Genomic DNA, 19,314 nt, shown 5'->3' on the forward strand with positions numbered 1-19,314 from the left:
AAAATCGAAAGTGTGAGAAATTCTCTCTGCCATCAAACTCGGAAGCCGAAGCCGCGAGCTATCAAAAATTCAAATTCCCAAATCTTTCCTTCAGTTGATCAACTTACCTATTCTTGAAAGAAGTCAATCTTCATTTCAGAGAGAAGGATAAGATTACCTTGCATCCAATAAGCAAGTCAAAAATACAAGTCAATATGAAGAAAAAGCAAAAAAACGCCGATACAATGTGGATTTGACAGACTTCTTGCCAACAGGAAGTTGGAGATTGTCTGATTGAAGTAGGGCTGACAGACAAGGGAAATAACTTCAATAAATTGCTCTTTTCAGTCAAGGTAACTGTCTCCCCTGAAATTGAACTTTCATAGAGATTTTCTTCCAAAGCAAAATAAAATAAAATGAAAATATGCTGAGAACAAATTTTATGTAACCATTAACATCAGCCTTTATTTTGAGTAGATAATTAGTTTCAAAGTTACTTTAGTTTACATTTTTTTGTTTAATCTGAATTTTTTAAATGTTTTTATCGTTTTGTTATGGGTGTTCATATAGATTTCAGTTATCTTTTCTGTTCATATAATATTTTTATTATGCTTTGCCTAGATTTTTCCACGACATTATTTTGTGGAAAGCTGATTCCTACAACAATACCAAATCCCCATTACAATAATTATATTACATGCTAAAACAATTATAATGATAATACAAATTAAAATAATCATATTTATTTTAAGATAAAAATAATCAGGATAACAATTAAGCAAATAAATGTTGGTAATAACAAAATGATTAAATAAAAATTAAATGGGAAAACCATTACATAAAATAAAAATATTTTATTAAACTTTTAAATGTATTTTTTTTAACCGAAACTGTCTTAAGATAAACTGAAAAATAACGGATTGAAAGTTTGTATGCAATTTTTTTTCTAAAAAAAATATAAAAAGTTTTTGAAGAAGAATAACTATTCATAACCAAAATGTAAAAGTAAATATTTTTTAATAACATAAAATATAATAAATTATTTCATGAAGTAAATGCATAAACCCACGGTATAAAATTAGGAAAAACAAAAATTGCAATCACCTTTTCATTGAATCCATGCGTGCTAAACACTGCGTGGTGAAGTCGTTTCGAATGCGACAATCTGCGTAAAAGTTGGCGAAAAGTAACGCGCGCGAAGCGAAGGTGTCACGAGGCCGTACGCATCCCCGCATGAAAAACGCAGAAATAACGCATGCGTCACGCAGAATCATGCTGGCTGGGAAGTAGGTGACGTCTGGAATTTCCCTATTATCTCCGTAATGGTAACTTTTTCGTAAATCTAACTTAGTGCACTTCATTTCTTATTCCCTTAAGATACTTTTTGAGTTAAAGTGCATTAATAACTTGTTTGGATCGAGTAAATCAAAGTTTTCCCCTCAGTTCGACCGGTGTCTCGCCGCGTGACGTCACACGCGTCATTTTAGTATCTGTGTTTCTTTATCAAGTTTAACGTCACATAACTCGTCATAAGTTCCATTTTACCACAAGTATGACACATGTATGGAAAGTTCAGGAGTTCATCTTGTAATGGAGTGAATTGTATTTGGTGCAGGAAGTGATCGAGTTTAGCAATCTTTATTTTGCTGGGTTTTGATCGTTAATCGGTCATTCATTCTGAGTAATTAATCATAATTATCTTTTGGTCTGGACTTCTAAAGTTATATCTTGTAACATGAGTTAAAAAGTATCTTTCACACTGGTTTTGTAGCAACAAACCGATTGCAAATGCATGCATTTTCCGTAAAGTTATCAGCTGTCAAAGTTTCTAAACAAACACAGATTTGGCCGTCAGCCAGGAATTGGGGCCCGTTTTTTTGGGATGGAAGAGGCGCTTTCGAAGCAGCCCGCGAGCAGCGTATATAAGCCTCAGGCTAGCGGGGTATCAGGGCTGAGTTCATTGTTCGCGTCTCGCCACTGACTGAGGAGATGTAGTTGTATTGTATGTTGTGGCTTGTAGCCACCGGCCTCGGTCGGGTTGGCGAAGAGGAGGAGGGAAGATAGAGAGATACAAATAAAGTTCGTCATGCCAGTATACTGCTGTTGTTGTCACAATGTCATCTGTTGTGTCCGAGAGAGTGAGTCCAGAAAGAGTCTAACACATCAAGAGAAGATGGAACAAAAGAACAACAGAACATTCCTTCTTTTCCGAACCTCTACATATATATACGACTAGTGTCTGTCTGTCTGTCTGTCTGTTCGCGATGCACGGCCAAAGTTCTCGGTGGATCTTTTTCAAATTTGGACACCGTATTCAGCTACACCCCGGACACAACCTCATCGATGAGATATTTCAACACGTGCTCTCCGATTTTGGTTTTTCGCGCGCAGCGCTGAACCGATTTTGGTTTTTCTCTCGATCCATTCCCAGTAACTCTTCCTTATCTTCTCCAGTGTTTTCAGCCGCGTTTGTCTCCCTTCCTCCGTGCGGCGCACACCCGGCAAAGCGAGGTCCCAGGCGCAGCCTGGTATTCGGCTCTATTTCTTCCCGGCGAAGCCGGTACCCGGCGAAGCGGGATTTCATCTAGTAAGTCAATAAATCAACAAAAATGGCGTACACTAAAGGGAACAGGCACACGGTATCTATATCGGAAGCTACTACAGCACGACGGAACGTGTGATGCTTGCGTTTGTCACTGTACCGGTCCCGGTTTCACCGGAGCTACCAGTTCCGGTAAGCTCTTTGTGGCGTGCTTGTTTTGACATCTTACGCAATATCATTAGCTTGTTTGTGTGACTGTGTCACGGTTGTGCCTTCGTATCATTCAGATAAGAGCACCATTTTTGATCCTCTTGTACATTATAAAGGAGTTCCCCCTAGCCCAACCGTTTGTCTTCATCAGTAACACGGGATCGTTCTGTTGCAGTCAATGACCCGTGTGACCCCAACCCGTGTCAGAACGCAGGAACGTGTGACGCTGGCGTGTGTGACTGTACCGGTACCGGTTTCACTGGAGCTACGTGTGCTGGTTAGTTGTTTTTTGTAACAGTGTAACGCAGTTGATAAGCTTGTACGTTATACGCAATTGATGATAAGCTTGTACGTTATACGGCAATTGATGATAAGCTTGTACGTTATACGGCAATTGATGATAAGCTTGTACGTTATACGGCAATTGATGATAAGCTTATACGTTATACGGCAATTGATGATAAGCTTGTACTTTATATACGGCAATTGATGATAAGCTTGTACGTTATACGGCAATTGATGATAAGCTTGTACGTTATACGGCAATTGATGATAAGCTTGTACGTTATACGCAATTGATAAGCTTGTACGTATGATTGTGGCGCTCACTCTGTAGCATTACACCTATCGTAATCTCTTCAGTTTACACGTAAGGTTATGGTGCTGCCACTGTAGAATGACCATTGACTGTCACTGTAGAATGACCACTGACTGTCACTGTAGAATGACCATTGACTGTCACTGTAGAATGACCACTGACTGTCACTGTAGAATGACCATTGACTGTCACTGTAGAATGACCATTGACTGTCACTGTAGAATGACCATTGACTACCACTGTAGAATGACCACTGACTGTCACTGTAGAATGACCATTGACTGTCACTGTAGAATGACCATTGACTACCACTGTAGAATGACCATTGACTACCACTGTAGAATGACCATTGACTACCACTGTAGAATGACCATTGACTACCACTGTAGAATGACCATTGACTGTCACTGTAGAATGACCATTGACTGTCACTGTACAATGACCATTGACTGTCACTGTACAATGACCATTGACTGTCACTGTAGAATGACCATTGACTGTCACTGTACAATGACCATTGACTGTCACTGTACAATGACCATTGACTGTCACTGTACAATGACCATTGACTATCACTGTAGAATGACCATTGACTGTCACTGTAGAATGACCATTGACTGTCACTGTAGAATGACCATTGACTGTCACTGTAGAATGACCATTGACTACCACTGTAGAATGACCATTGACTACCACTGTAGAATGACCATTGACTGTCACTGTAGAATGACCATTGACTACCACTGTAGAATGACCATTGACTGTCACTGTAGAATGACCACTGACTACCACTGTAGAATGACCATTGACTGTCACTGTAGAATGACCATTGACTGTCACTGTAGAATGACCACTGACTACCACTGTACAATGACCATTGACTGTCACTGTAGAATGACCATTGACTGTCACTGTAGAATGACCATTGACTGCCACTGTAGAATGACCATTGACTACCACTGTAGAATGACCACTGACTGTCACTGTAGAATGACCACTGACTGTCACTGTAGAATGACCATTGACTACCACTGTAGATTGACCATTGACTGTCAATGTAGAATGACCATTGACTGTCACTGTAGAATGACCACTGGCTACCACTGTAGAATGACCATTGACTGTCACTGTAGAATGACCACTGACTGTCACTGTAGAATGACCACTGACTGTCACTGTAGAATGACCATTGACTACCACTGTAGAATGACCATTGACTGTCACTGTAGAATGACCACTGACTGTCACTGTAGAATGACCATTGACTGTCACTGTAGAATGACCATTGACTGTCACTGTAGAATGACCACTGACTGTCACTGTAGAATGACCATTGACTGCCCGTAGCAGGCACTCTGCTGGCTCCATAACGTAATACTTAACTGACGCCTTCATGATCGCGGTCAAGCAAAACGGAACATTTGGTACCCTGTGCTGCCTCCTTCATTTCCACGAAACTAAGCATTGCACACATTGTAAGATTGCTGATATTTGGTTTCAGTTTTTAAAGTTTTCCGGGGGGAGGGGAGGTTCAGGCCTTGGACTCTTGAGACTACTACCTCTAACTTGCTTCGCCCCTTTGGTGGTCCACACGCCAAACGTGTCCTCCCTTTTCACCTTGTTCCATTTCCAGCCCTGTCCTTGACCCCCTCCGGCTACTTATCGCCTGGACCCCCTATATTTGTTTCTCCTGATTCTCCATTTTCCCAACGTTCATCTCTGTAACAGACCATTTCAGAAGTTTCCTGGTAAATCATGTGGCTGATACGGACGTCGAATCTAAAGTTCTCCAATGTTACACTCAACGTGTGTATGATTTGACGTCGAATCTAAAGTTCTCCAATGTTACTCTCAACGTGTGTATGATTTGACGTCGAATCTAAAGTTCTCCAATGTTACTCTCAACGTGTGTATGATTTGACGTCGAATCTAAAGTTCTCCAATGTTACTCTCAACCTGTGTTTGATTTCAGACCCCGAGCCCGCAGCAACGTGCGCGGCAGGCTGGACAGAAAGTAACAGTGCGTGCTACAAGTTCGTGGATGTCAAGGCGAAATTCGCTGACGCTGAGGCTGTGTGCGCACAAGACATGGACTCCGTCCTGACCCCCATTCAAAGCAAGGAAGAGAGGGACTTCGTCAGGACTTTGGCGTGAGTTTGTCGATGTCTGTCATTTTAAATAGACTTCTGCTGAGGATGAATGTGATTGGCTAATCCTAGTCCAATATGTATGTCCTTTTTTGACAGGCCTTCGTCTAAGTATACGCATTATTGCTTGACTGCTTGATTGGTGTTTGGCCATTTCAGGCAGGCCTAATCAGAGTTTCAACATTGATTTTGGCCATTTCAGGCATGCCTAACCAGAGTTTAAACATTGATTTTGGCCATTTCAAGCAGGCCTAACCAGAGTTTAAACATTGATGTTGGCCATTTCAGGCAGGCCTAACCAGAGTTTAAACATTGATGTTGGCCATTTCAGGCAGGCCTAACCAGAGTTTAAACATTGATTTTGGACTTTTAGAATGGACTTAGCCGAGTTTAAGTGTGATCAATTGATTGCTTCTTGACCTTTCAGTAAGGCCTTAGTTGAGATTAAGCATGATCAATTGATTGCTTCTTGACCTTTTAGTAAGGCCTTAGCTGACATTAAGCATGATCAATTGATTGCTTCTTGACCTTTTAGTAAGGCCTTAGCTAAGATTAAGCATGATCAATTGACTGGATGTAAGAACAATATACTTGTACACAGGGGCATACAGCTAGTGTTGTTGTCTTTGTCACGAGGCATGTATGGATGATGTACTTGTACACAGGGGCATACAGCTAGTGTTGTTAAGGGGGCCATGAGGCCCCCATTCATACGGATAGTTTTGAGGTTGACCATGGGCAGCGCCATTTTGTTGTGAAATACGTCATCAGTTTGTGTACACAGGAAGTTGTGACATCCGTCACCCTATGGGAGGGGTGAAGGCAACATTGTTCATCAGTAGAAAGTTGTGAATTCCGTCACCCTATGGGAGGAGTGAAGGCAAAATTGGTTATCACTAAGTTTGTGTAACACAGGAAGTTGTGAAATACGTCACCCTATGGGAGGGGTGACGGCAAAATTGTTCAACAAAAACATCATAGGTCGAACTGTGCAGGGTCAACCGCAATAAACTCAAACCATTCATACTATACTGCATTTGAGTGACGTATATACCGACATTTTTATTTCTTATTTTCAGCACAGGTGTAGGAAAAAATTATGAACCAAAATGTTATTTATTTTCTAATTTAACATTTGTTTTACAAATGTGACCATGGTCTTTCAAACATACAGTGACATTAAACATTGTTATGTTAAAAAAAAGAAAAAAGGAAAAAAGCTTTTGTGCACAAATCAGAAAATACATTGTACATTTTACCTACAGGCCAAACTGTGTCTGTGGCGGCAAATGACCCAGCAAGTTGCACCGATCTATATTTTTAGATCAGTGGCAAGTTGTCAAGAACAGGCGCTTGCATTTAGATGTGTCCACTGATAGTAGGTTTGGTTGTGATCAATCAGAATGATGTGGGAATAAAAAAATGTATGACAGTTTGGTATGATGACATGTAATTCACATATGCTGAAATGTAATATTATACATGATATAATATTATTATGGCTGTTGCCATGACCATGAACCCCAAGAAAGGTTTAATGTTATGTAAAATCAAAATACCAAAATCAAGCACCTATTAATCTGGTATACGGCGCGGGAAGATTGAGGCCTTCGTAAACGTTCAACGTTGGCCAATAATGATTTTAACAATGTTGTGTCGTTTTGTATTATGCTTTATTTTGTTGATCATTGATAAATATGTCTTCCCAACATATTACAAATCAAACAGAAATAAAGTCTTAGAGAACTACAATAATTATTGTTGCCGTCAAAACCTTGCAAGGAGGCCTCAACCGTTCTCACGAGATCAGTTACATTTTTTTTCTCTCTCTCTGTATATATGTCTTTGTCTCTGTGTCTCCCTCTGAGTCTCTCCGCTTCTGTCTTTCTATGTCTGTCTCTGTCTATGTGTGTGTGTGTGTGTGTGTGTGTGTGTGTGTGTGTGTGTGTGTCTGTCTGTCTGTCTCTCTGTCTCTCTCTCTCTCTCTCTCTCTCTCTCTCTCTCTCTCGCTCTCGCTCTCGCTCTCGCTTTCTCTCTCTCTCATCTGACTCTTGGCACACAGGTCAAAGCAGAGGTTAACTTGAGTGCACGTGTACCTAGCAGGAGGGGGGTGATTTCTTGAATTAGCTGAGGGCGGTGGTGAACATGGGTCTCAAAGCAGAGGTTGGGCTATTTTTAGACCGTCAACACAGACAGTACAGCGTCGTCAATCCCCGCGTGAAGGAAATCGCTCACCTTCCACGTCCAAAACGTAGTGATATTATTGACACCCCAGATTAGCGCGGTAGCGTTTTGTGCTAAGCAGGAAAGCGCGCTTTTCTGTATTTTTTTAACTTCGCAATTTCCGGAAAACATCCACTTTCACGTTAAGACTGTTCTGTTTACATTCGACACTATCAAAACCACTTTGCATTGCAATACTGAAATAATTTTTTCTGTGTTCGAAAGCTACAGCCAATCGTTATTATATCCCCTTAGGTACAGTTTTATAACATTATTGGCACATGTAAACAATAGGAATTAATTAATGAACGCTACGAAAAGGGCAGCCTTTAACCTCCCTGTTGTCACTCAGCATTTTATTTTTTCTCATCCACACTTTCAGCACTCCCCCCACCCGCCCTCCCCATCTCAGATGTAATTTGTAAATGACGTTTTCAGCCTTCAATCCACTATTTAACATAGTAAGTCAAGCTTTTCAAACCTTATTAATAATTGCTTTGATGTTTTGCTGATGTTCAGTTTATTATTTAATGAAGATCTCATGGTTCAAAATTTCATATTGTTTTTTTCAAAAACGTGCGTGTGTTCCATTTCAAACTAACCTCACTAATGTGAACTCCATTATTACTGTCACATCTGTTTTACAAATTATACCCATAATCCAAACCAACGCGCAAACACACACACACCACAACTACACACATATTATGTACTCATTACCAGGGGGCCCGGTAGCTGAGTTGGTAGAGCACTGGACTTGTGATCGGAAGGTCGCAGGTTCGAATTCGGGCCGGGACGGACACGGGTCAACTTTATGTGCAGACCCAGAGACGGAAGCCATGTCCCACCCCCGTGTCATCACAATGGCACGTAAAAGACCTTGGTCATTCTGCCATAAACACGCAGACACCTGGGTAGCGCGACTCCGTTGCTGCTAGCTTTCCACTGGGAGGAAGCGACCCGAATTTCCCAGCGATGGGACAATAAAGTAATGAAAAATGGAGAAAAAAAAATGAAAATTAGCCAACGCTCGTCACAACACTGTCTGACTACGAAGCAATCTCTTCGATCATCTCTGCGCTGAGTCGGTCACACTTTTGCTCACCCCTGCCAACAATCTCAAACGTATCCTTTTTTTTTCAATCACTACAAAATTATCATTCAGCTTTTTATGTCTCACTAAATTATAAATCAGATGTATGTGGTTGTGTGTTGCCTTGAATGCCCCAAGGGGAAAAATGAGTGTTTCTTCCATACTAATTAGCCTCATTTGCCTAAACCATATAGGAGTTATCCGTCCTTATAGAGTTAAAAAAAATGTATATATAAATCCCATGCTAATTTCAAATACAGCGTATACTTCAATATAATAGTAAATAACAATCAAGAAATAACGAAGTCTTTAAACCACAATTTCCCAGATATTTACACTTTTCATTTTGTTTCAATTCACACCACAAAACATACACTTCGCCTTTTGCTATTCAGTCTCAAGTCTAAATAATAATAGTATAAATCATAACTAATTTTCTTCACACCATCATAGACATAATGTTGCCTCACATGTTCTTTGTACAATCGTTGGTTTTCACAATAAATATTGCATTACTGTAATTGTCTTCTTTTTCTTTAACAATGTCTTTCCAAAAACAAAACTCAAAGACCACAAAAGCTATTGCAACCTACTCCTATCTCTCGTCTCTCTTCCTGGGTACAATGGTACCTAAGACTTACATTCAAATGCTTACATTTCCATGCTACCCATATTGTCAAAATATCAATAATTATTCAAAACAAATGTTAACTTCATTTCAGACCCACACCCATTATTATACACACATTTCACATTTAAACCCTTAGTCGGCCCCCTGTCGATATTTATTGACTAAGTTCCTTGTTGTCTTAGTCGTGAGGCGTGTATGGATGTATGGACGATGTACTTGTACACAGGGGCATACAGCTAGTGTTGTTGTCTTAGTCGTGGGGCATGTATGGATGTATGGACGATGTACTTGTACACAGGGGCATACAGCTAGTGTTGTTGTCTTAGTCGTGAGACATGTATGGATGCATGAACAATATACTTGTGCACGCAGGGCCACAACGATATGGATCGGGGGCGACAAGAGGAACAGTGCGGATTACGTGTGGGCTGATGGCACCGCGGTGACAGGCGGGTATCAATCGTGGAAAACAGGTCTGTGTCAACTTCCTTAACTTCGCCCTCTCCCTTTCCTTCCCTACCCCTCCGTCTTCGTTTTATACGTTTAGTCAAGTTTTGACTAAATGTTTTAACATAGAGGGGGGAATCGAGACGAGGGTCGTGGTGTGTGTGTGTGTGTGTGTGTGTGTGTGTGTGTGTGTGTGTGTGTGTGTGTGTGTGTGTGTGTGTGTGTGTGTGTGTGTGTGTGTGTGTGTGTCTGTGTCTGTGTGTGTGTGTCTGTGTGTGTGTGTGTGTGTATGTGTGTGTGTGTAGAGCGATTCAGAGTAAACTACTGGACCGATCTTTATGAAATTTTTAATGAGAGTTCCTGGGTATGATATCCCCCGACGTTTTTTTTTTCGATAAATGTCTTTGATGACGTCATATCCGGCATTTTGTAAAAGTTGAGGCGGCACTGTCACACCCTCATTTATCAATCAAATTGATTGACATTTTGGCCAAGCAATCTTCGACGAAGGCCGGACTTTGGTATTGCATTTCAGCTTATAGGCTTACAAATTAATTAATGACTTTGGTCATTAAAACTCTGAAAATTGTAATTATAATTAGTATTTTATAAAACGATCCAAAATTACGTTTATCATATTCTTCATCATTTTCTGATTCCAAAAACATATAAATATGTTATATTCGGATTAAAAACAAGCTCTGAAAATTAAAAAAATAAAAATTATGATTAAAATTAAATTTCCGAAATCGACTTAAAAACAATTTCATCAGATTCCTTGTCCGTTCCTGATTCCAAAAACATATAGATATGATATATTTGGATTAAAAACACGTTCAGAGAGTTAAAACGAATAGAGATATAGAAAAGCGTGCTATCCTCCTCAGCGCAACCGCTACCGCGCTTTTCTGGATTGTTAATGTCACTGCCTTTGTCACGAGCAGTGGACAGACGATGTTACGAGTGTACGGTCTTGCGGAAAAAATGCATTGCGTTCAGTTTCATTCTATAAGTTCGACTGAGCTTGACTAAATGTTGTATTTTCGCCTTACGCGACTTGTTTCATTCTGTCCTTTCCTTCTTCTTCTTCATTCCCTCTGCTTCTTCCTATAATATTCCTTTTCTTCCTCACTTTCCCCGCTCTACCATCTATGCATCTCTTCCCTCCGTCCTTGTCTTTTTAGTTTTGTCCTCTCCTTCTTCTGCATTCCCTCTGCCTCTTCCTATTCACTTTCTTCTTCACTTTACCCCCTCTACCATCTATAGGTCTACATATCTTCTTCACTGTACCCCCTCTACCATCTATAGGTCTACATATCTTCTTCACTGTACCCTCTACCATCTATAGGTCTACATATCTTCTTCACTGTACCCTCTACCATCTATAGGTCTACATATCTTCTTCACTGTACCCTCTACCATCTATAGGTCTACATATCTTCTTCACTGTACCCTCTACCATCTATAGGTCTACATATCTTCTTCACTTTACCCCCTCTACCATCTATAGGTCTACATATCTTCTTCACTGTACCCCCTCTACCATCTATAGGTCTACATATCTTCTTCACTGTACCCTCTCTACCATCTATAGGTCTACATATCTTCTTCACTTTACCCTCTCTTCCATCTATAGGTCTACATATCTTCTTCACTTTACCCTCTCTTCCATCTATAGGTCTACATAATTATCTTCTTCACTTTACCCTCTCTACCATCTATAGGTCTACATATCTTCTTCACTCTACCCCCTCTACCATCTATAGGTCTACATATCTTCTTCACTTTACCCCCTCTACCATCTATAGTTCTACATATCTTCTTCACTGTACCCCCTCTACCATCTATAGGTCTACATATCTTCTTCACTGTACCCCCTCTACCATCTATAGGTCTACATATCTTCTTCACTCTACCCCCTCTACCATCTATAGGTCTACATATCTTCTTCACTGTACCCTCTCTACCATCTATAGGTCTACATATCTTCTTCACTTTACCCCCTCTACCATCTATAGGTCTACATATCTTCTTCACTTTACCCCCTCTACCATCTATAGGTCTACATATCTTCTTCACTTTACCCCCTCTACCATCTATAGGTCTACATATCTTCTTCACTTTACCCCCTCTACCATCTATAGGTCTACATATCTTCTTCACTGTACCCCCTCTACCATCTATAGGTCTACATATCTTCTTCACTCTACCCCCTCTACCATCTATAGGTCTACATATCTTCTTCACTGTACCCCCTCTACCATCTATAGGTCTACATATCTTCTTCACTCTACCCCCTCTACCATCTATAGGTCTACATATCTTCTTCACTTTACCCCCTCTACCATCTATAGGTCTACATATCTTCTTCACTGTACCCTCTCTACCATCTATAGGTCTACATATCTTCTTCACTTTACCCCCTCTACCATCTATAGGTCTACATATCTTCTTAACTCTACCCCCTCTACCATCTATAGGTCTACATATCTTCTTCACTGTACCCCCTCTACCATCTATAGGTCTACATATCTTCTTCACTGTACCCTCTCTACCATCTATAGGTCTATATATCTTCTTCAATGTACCCCCTCTACCATCTATAGGTCTACATATCTTCTTCACTGTACCCCCTCTACCATCTATAGGTCTACATATCTTCTTCACTGTACCCCCTCTACCATCTATAGGTCTACATATCTTCTTCACTTTACCCCCTCTACCATCTATAGATCTACATATCTTCTTCACTCTACCCCCTCTACCATCTATAGGTCTACATATCATCTTCACTTTACCCCCTCTACCATCTATAGGTCTACATATCTTCTTCACTGTACCCTCTCTACCATCTATAGGTCTACATATCTTCTTCACTTTACCCCCTCTACCATCTATAGGTCTACATATCTTCTTCACTGTACCCCCTCTACCATCTATAGGTCTACATATCTTTTTCACTGTACCCTCTCTACCATCTATAGGTCTACATATCTTCTTCACTGTACCCCCTCTACCATCTATAGGTCTACATATCTTCTTCACTGTACCCTCTCTACCATCTATTGGTCTACATATCTTCTTCACTTTACACACTCTACCATCTATAGGTCTACATATTGTCTTCACTTTACCCCCTCTACCATCTATAGGTCTACATATCTTCTTCACTCTACCCTCTCTACCATCTATAGGTCTACATATTTTCTTCACTTTACCCCCTCTACCATCTATAGGTCTACATATCTTCTTCACTCTACCCTCTCTACCATCTATAGGTCTACATATCTTCTTCACTTTACCCCCTCTACCATCTATAGGTCTACATATTGTCTTCACTTTACCCCCTCTACCATCTATAGGTCTACATATCTTCTTCACTGTACCCTCTCTACCATCTATAGGTCTACATATCTTCTTCACTTTACCCCCTCTACCATCTATAGGTCTACATATCTTCTTCACTCTACCCTCTCTACCATCTATAGGTCTACATATCTTCTTCACTTTACCCCCTCTACCATCTATAGGTCTACATATCTTCTTCACTCTACCCCCTCTACCATCTATAGGTCTACATATCTTCTTCACTGTACCCCCTCTACCATCTATAGGTCTACATATCTTCTTCACTGTACCCCCTCTACCATCTATAGGTCTACATATCTTCTTCACTGTACCCTCTCTACCATCTATAGGTCTACATATCTTCTTCACTTTACCCCCTCTACCATCTATAGGTCTACATATCTTCTTCACTTTACCCCCTCTACCATCTATAGGTCTACATATCTTCTTCACTGTACCCCCTCTACCATCTATAGGTCTACATATCTTCTTCACTCTACCCCCTCTACCATCTATAGGTCTACATATCTTCTTCACTGTACCCTCTCTACCATCTATAGGTCTACATATCTTCTTCACTTTACCCCCTCTACCATCTATAGGTCTACATATCTTCTTCACTTTACCCCCTCTACCATCTATAGGTCTACATATCTTCTTCACTTTACCCCCTCTACCATCTATAGGTCTACATATCTTCTTCACTTTACCCCCTCTACCATCTATAGGTCTACATATCTTCTTCACTGTACCCCCTCTACCATCTATAGGTCTACATATCTTCTTCACTCTACCCCCTCTACCATCTATAGGTCTACATATCTTCTTCACTGTACCCCCTCTACCATCTATAGGTCTACATATCTTCTTCACTCTACCCCCTCTACCATCTATAGGTCTACATATCTTCTTCACTTTACCCCCTCTACCATCTATAGGTCTACATATCTTCTTCACTGTACCCTCTCTACCATCTATAGGTCTACATATCTTCTTCACTTTACCCCCTCTACCATCTATAGGTCTACATATCTTCTTAACTCTACCCCCTCTACCATCTATAGGTCTACATATCTTCTTCACTGTACCCCCTCTACCATCTATAGGTCTACATATCTTCTTCACTGTACCCTCTCTACCATCTATAGGTCTATATATCTTCTTCAATGTACCCCCTCTACCATCTATAGGTCTACATATCTTCTTCACTGTACCCCCTCTACCATCTATAGGTCTACATATCTTCTTCACTGTACCCCCTCTACCATCTATAGGTCTACATATCTTCTTCACTTTACCCCCTCTACCATCTATAGATCTACATATCTTCTTCACTCTACCCCCTCTACCATCTATAGGTCTACATATCATCTTCACTTTACCCCCTCTACCATCTATAGGTCTACATATCTTCTTCACTGTACCCCCTCTACCATCTATAGGTCTACATATCTTCTTCACTGTACCCCCTCTACCATCTATAGGTCTACATATCTTCTTCACTCTACCCCCTCTACCATCTATAGGTCTACATATCTTCTTCACTGTACCCTCTCTACCATCTATAGGTCTACATATCTTCTTCACTTTACCCCCTCTACCATCTATAGGTCTACATATCTTCTTCACTTTACCCCCTCTACCATCTATAGGTCTACATATCTTCTTCACTTTACCCCCTCTACCATCTATAGGTCTACATATCTTCTTCACTTTACCCCCTCTACCATCTATAGGTCTACATATTGTCTTCACTTTACCCCCTCTACCATCTATAGGTCTACATATCTTCTTCACTGTACCCCCTCTACCATCTATAGGTCTACATATTGTCTTCACTTTACCCCCTCTACCATCTATAGGTCTACATATCTTCTTCACTGTACCCTCTCTACCATCTATAGGTCTACATATCTTCTTCACTTTACCCCCTCTACCATCTATAGGTCTACATATCTTCTTCACTCTACCCTCTCTACCATCTATAGGTCTACATATCTTCTTCACTTTACCCCCTCTACCATCTATAGGTCTACATATCTTCTTCACTCTACCCCCTCTACCATCTATAGGTCTACATATCTTCTTCACTGTACCCCCTCTACCATCTATAGGTCTACATATCTTCTTCACTGTACCCCCTCTACCATCTATAGGTCTACATATCTTCTTCACTGTACCCTCTCTACCCTCTATAGGTCTACATATCTTCTTCACTTTACCCCCTCTACCATCTATAGGTCTACATATCTTCTTCACTTTACCCCCTCTACCATCTATAGGTCTACATATCTTCTTCACTGTACCCCCTCTACCATCTATAGGTCTACATATCTTCTTCACTGTACCCCCTCTACCATCTATAGGTCTACATATCTTCTTCACTCTACCCCCTCTACCATCTATAGGTCTACATATCTTCTTCACTGTACCCTCTCTACCATCTATAGGTCTACATATCTTCTTCACTTTACCCCCTCTACCATCTATAGGTCTACATATCTTCTTCACTTTACCCCCTCTACCATCTATAGGTCTACATATCTTCTTCACTTTACCCCCTCTACCATCTATAGGTCTACATATCTTCTTCACTTTACCCCCTCTACCATCTATAGGTCTACATATCTTCTTCACTGTACCCCCTCTACCATCTATAGGTCTACATATCTTCTTCACTCTACCCCCTCTACCATCTATAGGTCTACATATCTTCTTCACTGTACCCCCTCTACCATCTATAGGTCTACATATCTTCTTCACTCTACCCCCTCTACCATCTATAGGTCTACATATCTTCTTCACTTTACCCCCTCTACCATCTATAGGTCTACATATCTTCTTCACTGTACCCTCTCTACCATCTATAGGTCTACATATCTTCTTCACTTTACCCCCTCTACCATCTATAGGTCTACATATCTTCTTCACTCTACCCCCTCTACCATCTATAGGTCTACATATCTTCTTCACTGTACCCCCTCTACCATCTATAGGTCTACATATCTTCTTCACTGTACCCTCTCTACCATCTATAGGTCTATATATCTTCTTCAATGTACCCCCTCTACCATCTATAGGTCTACATATCTTCTTCACTGTACCCCCTCTACCATCTATAGGTCTACATATCTTCTTCACTGTACCCCCTCTACCATCTATAGGTCTACATATCTTCTTCACTTTACCCCCTCTACCATCTATAGATCTACATATCTTCTTCACTCTACCCCCTCTACCATCTATAGGTCTACATATCATCTTCACTTTACCCCCTCTACCATCTATAGGTCTACATATCTTCTTCACTGTACCCTCTCTACCATCTATAGGTCTACATATCTTCTTCACTTTACCCCCTCTACCATCTATAGGTCTACATATCTTCTTCACTTTACCCCCTCTACCATCTATAGGTCTACATATCTTTCTTCACTGTACCCTCTCTACCATCTATAGGTCTACATATCTTCTTCACTGTACCCCCTCTACCATCTATAGGTCTACATATCTTCTTCACTGTACCCTTCTCTACCATCTATAGGTCTACATATCTTCTTCACTTTACACCCTCTACCATCTATAGGTCTACATATTGTCTTCACTTTACCCCCTCTACCATCTATAGGTCTACATATCTTCTTCACTCTACCCTCTCTACCATCTATAGGTCTACATATCTTCTTCACTTTACCCCCTCTACCATCTATAGGTCTACATATCTGTCTTCACTTTACCCCCTCTACCATCTATAGGTCTACATATCTTCTTCACTGTACCCTCTCTACCATCTATAGGTCTACATATCTTCTTCACTTTACCCCCTCTACCATCTATAGGTCTACATATCTTCTTCACTCTACCCTCTCTACCATCTATAGGTCTACATATCTTCTTCACTTTACCCCCTCTACCATCTATAGGTCTACATATCTTCTTCACTGTACCCCCTCTACCATCTATAGGTCTACATATCTTCTTCACTCTACCCTCTCTACCATCTATAGGTCTACATATCTTCTTCACTGTACCCCCTCTACCATCTATAGGTCTACATATCTTCTTCACTGTACCCCCTCTACCATCTATAGGTCTACATATCTTCTTCACTGTACCCTCTCTACCATCTATAGGTCTACATATCTTCTTCACTTTACCCCCTCTACCATCTATAGGTCTACATATCTTCTTCACTTTACCCCCTCTACCATCTATAGGTCTACATATCTTCTTCACTGTACCCCCTCTACCATCTATAGGTCTACATATCTTCTTCACTGTACCCCCTCTACCATCTATAGGTCTACATATCTTCTTCACTCTACCCCCTCTACCATCTATAGGTCTACATATCTTCTTCACTGTACCCTCTCTACCATCTATAGGTCTACATATCTTCTTCACTTTACCCCCTCTACCATCTATAGGTCTACATATCTTCTTCACTTTACCCCCTCTACCATCTATAGGTCTACATATCTTCTTCACTTTACCCCCTCTACCATCTATAGGTCTACATATCTTCTTCACTTTACCCCCTCTACCATCTATAGGTCTACATATCTTCTTCACTGTACCCCCTCTACCATCTATAGGTCTACATATCTTCTTCACTCTACCCCCTCTACCATCTATAGGTCTACATATCTTCTTCACTGTACCCCCTCTACCATCTATAGGTCTACATATCTTCTTCACTCTACCCCCTCTACCATCTATAGGTCTACATATCTTCTTCACTTTACCCCCTCTACCATCTATAGGTCTACATATCTTCTTCACTGTACCCTCTCTACCATCTATAGGTCTACATATCTTCTTCACTTTACCCCCTCTACCATCTATAGGTCTACATATCTTCTTCACTCTACCCCCTCTACCATCTATAGGTCTACATATCTTCTTCACTTTACCCCCTCTACCATCTATAGGTCTACATATCTTCTTCACTGTACCCTCTCTACCATCTATAGGTCTATATATCTTCTTCAATGTACCCCCTCTACCATCTATAGGTCTACATATCTTCTTCACTGTACCCCCTCTACCATCTATAGGTCTACATATCTTCTTCACTGTACCCCCTCTACCATCTATAGGTCTACATATCTTCTTCACTTTACCCCCTCTACCATCTATAGATCTACATATCTTCTTCACTCTACCCCCTCTACCATCTACATATCATCTTCACTTTACCCCCTCTACCATCTATAGGTCTACATATCTTCTTCACTGTACCCTCTCTACCATCTATAGGTCTACATATATCTTCTTCACTTTACCCCCTCTACCATCTATAGGTCTACATATCTTCTTCACTGTACCCTCTCTACCATCTATAGGTCTACATATCTTCTTCACTTTACCCCCTCTATCCATCTATAGGTCTACATATCTGTCTTCACTTTACCCCCTCTACCATCTATAGGTCTACATATCTTCTTCACTCTACCCTCTCTACCATCTATAGGTCTACATATATTCTTCACTTTACCCCCTCTACCATCTATAGGTCTACATATCTTCTTCACTCTACCCTCTCTACCATCTATAGGTCTACATATCTTCCTCACTTTACCCCCTCTTCCATCTATAGGTCTACATATCTTCTTCACTCTACCCTCTCTACCATCTATAGGTCTACATATCTTCTTCACTCTACCCTCTCCACCATCTATAGGTCTACATATCTTCTTCACTTTACCCCCTTCTACCATCTATAGGTCTACATATCTTCTTCACTCTACCCTCTCTACCATCTATAGGTCTACATATCTTCTTCACTTTACCCCCTCTACCATCTATAGGTCTACATATCTTCTTCACTGTACCCTCTCTACCATCTATAGGTCTACATATCTTCTTCACTCTACCCCCTTCCACCATCTATAGGTCTACATATCTTCTTCACTGTACCCTCTCTACCCTCTATAGGTCTACATATCTTCTTCACTTTACCCCCTCTACCATCTATAGGTCTACATATCTTCTTCACTTTACCCCCTCTACCATCTATAGGTCTACATATCTTCTTCACTGTACCCCCTCTACCATCTATAGGTCTACATATCATCTTCACTGTACCCCCTCTAC

General features: G+C 40.7%; 1 protein-coding gene across 1 annotated transcript in view; it reads left to right on the forward strand.

Moving 5' to 3' along the window:
- Nucleotides 1-19,314, forward strand: part of LOC138982675 (uncharacterized) — a 101,031-nt gene that overhangs the window by 70,224 nt on the left and 11,493 nt on the right. The window contains exons 36-38 of the mRNA XM_070355998.1: nt 2,907-3,008; nt 5,302-5,479; nt 9,796-9,896. Of these exons, the coding sequence (XP_070212099.1) occupies nt 2,907-3,008; nt 5,302-5,479; nt 9,796-9,896 (381 nt within the window). The remainder of the gene's footprint in view (nt 1-2,906; nt 3,009-5,301; nt 5,480-9,795; nt 9,897-19,314) is intronic.

Source organism: Littorina saxatilis, linkage group LG12 (genome assembly GCF_037325665.1).
Source record: "Littorina saxatilis isolate snail1 linkage group LG12, US_GU_Lsax_2.0, whole genome shotgun sequence".
Classification (NCBI taxonomy): domain Eukaryota; kingdom Metazoa; phylum Mollusca; class Gastropoda; order Littorinimorpha; family Littorinidae; genus Littorina; species Littorina saxatilis.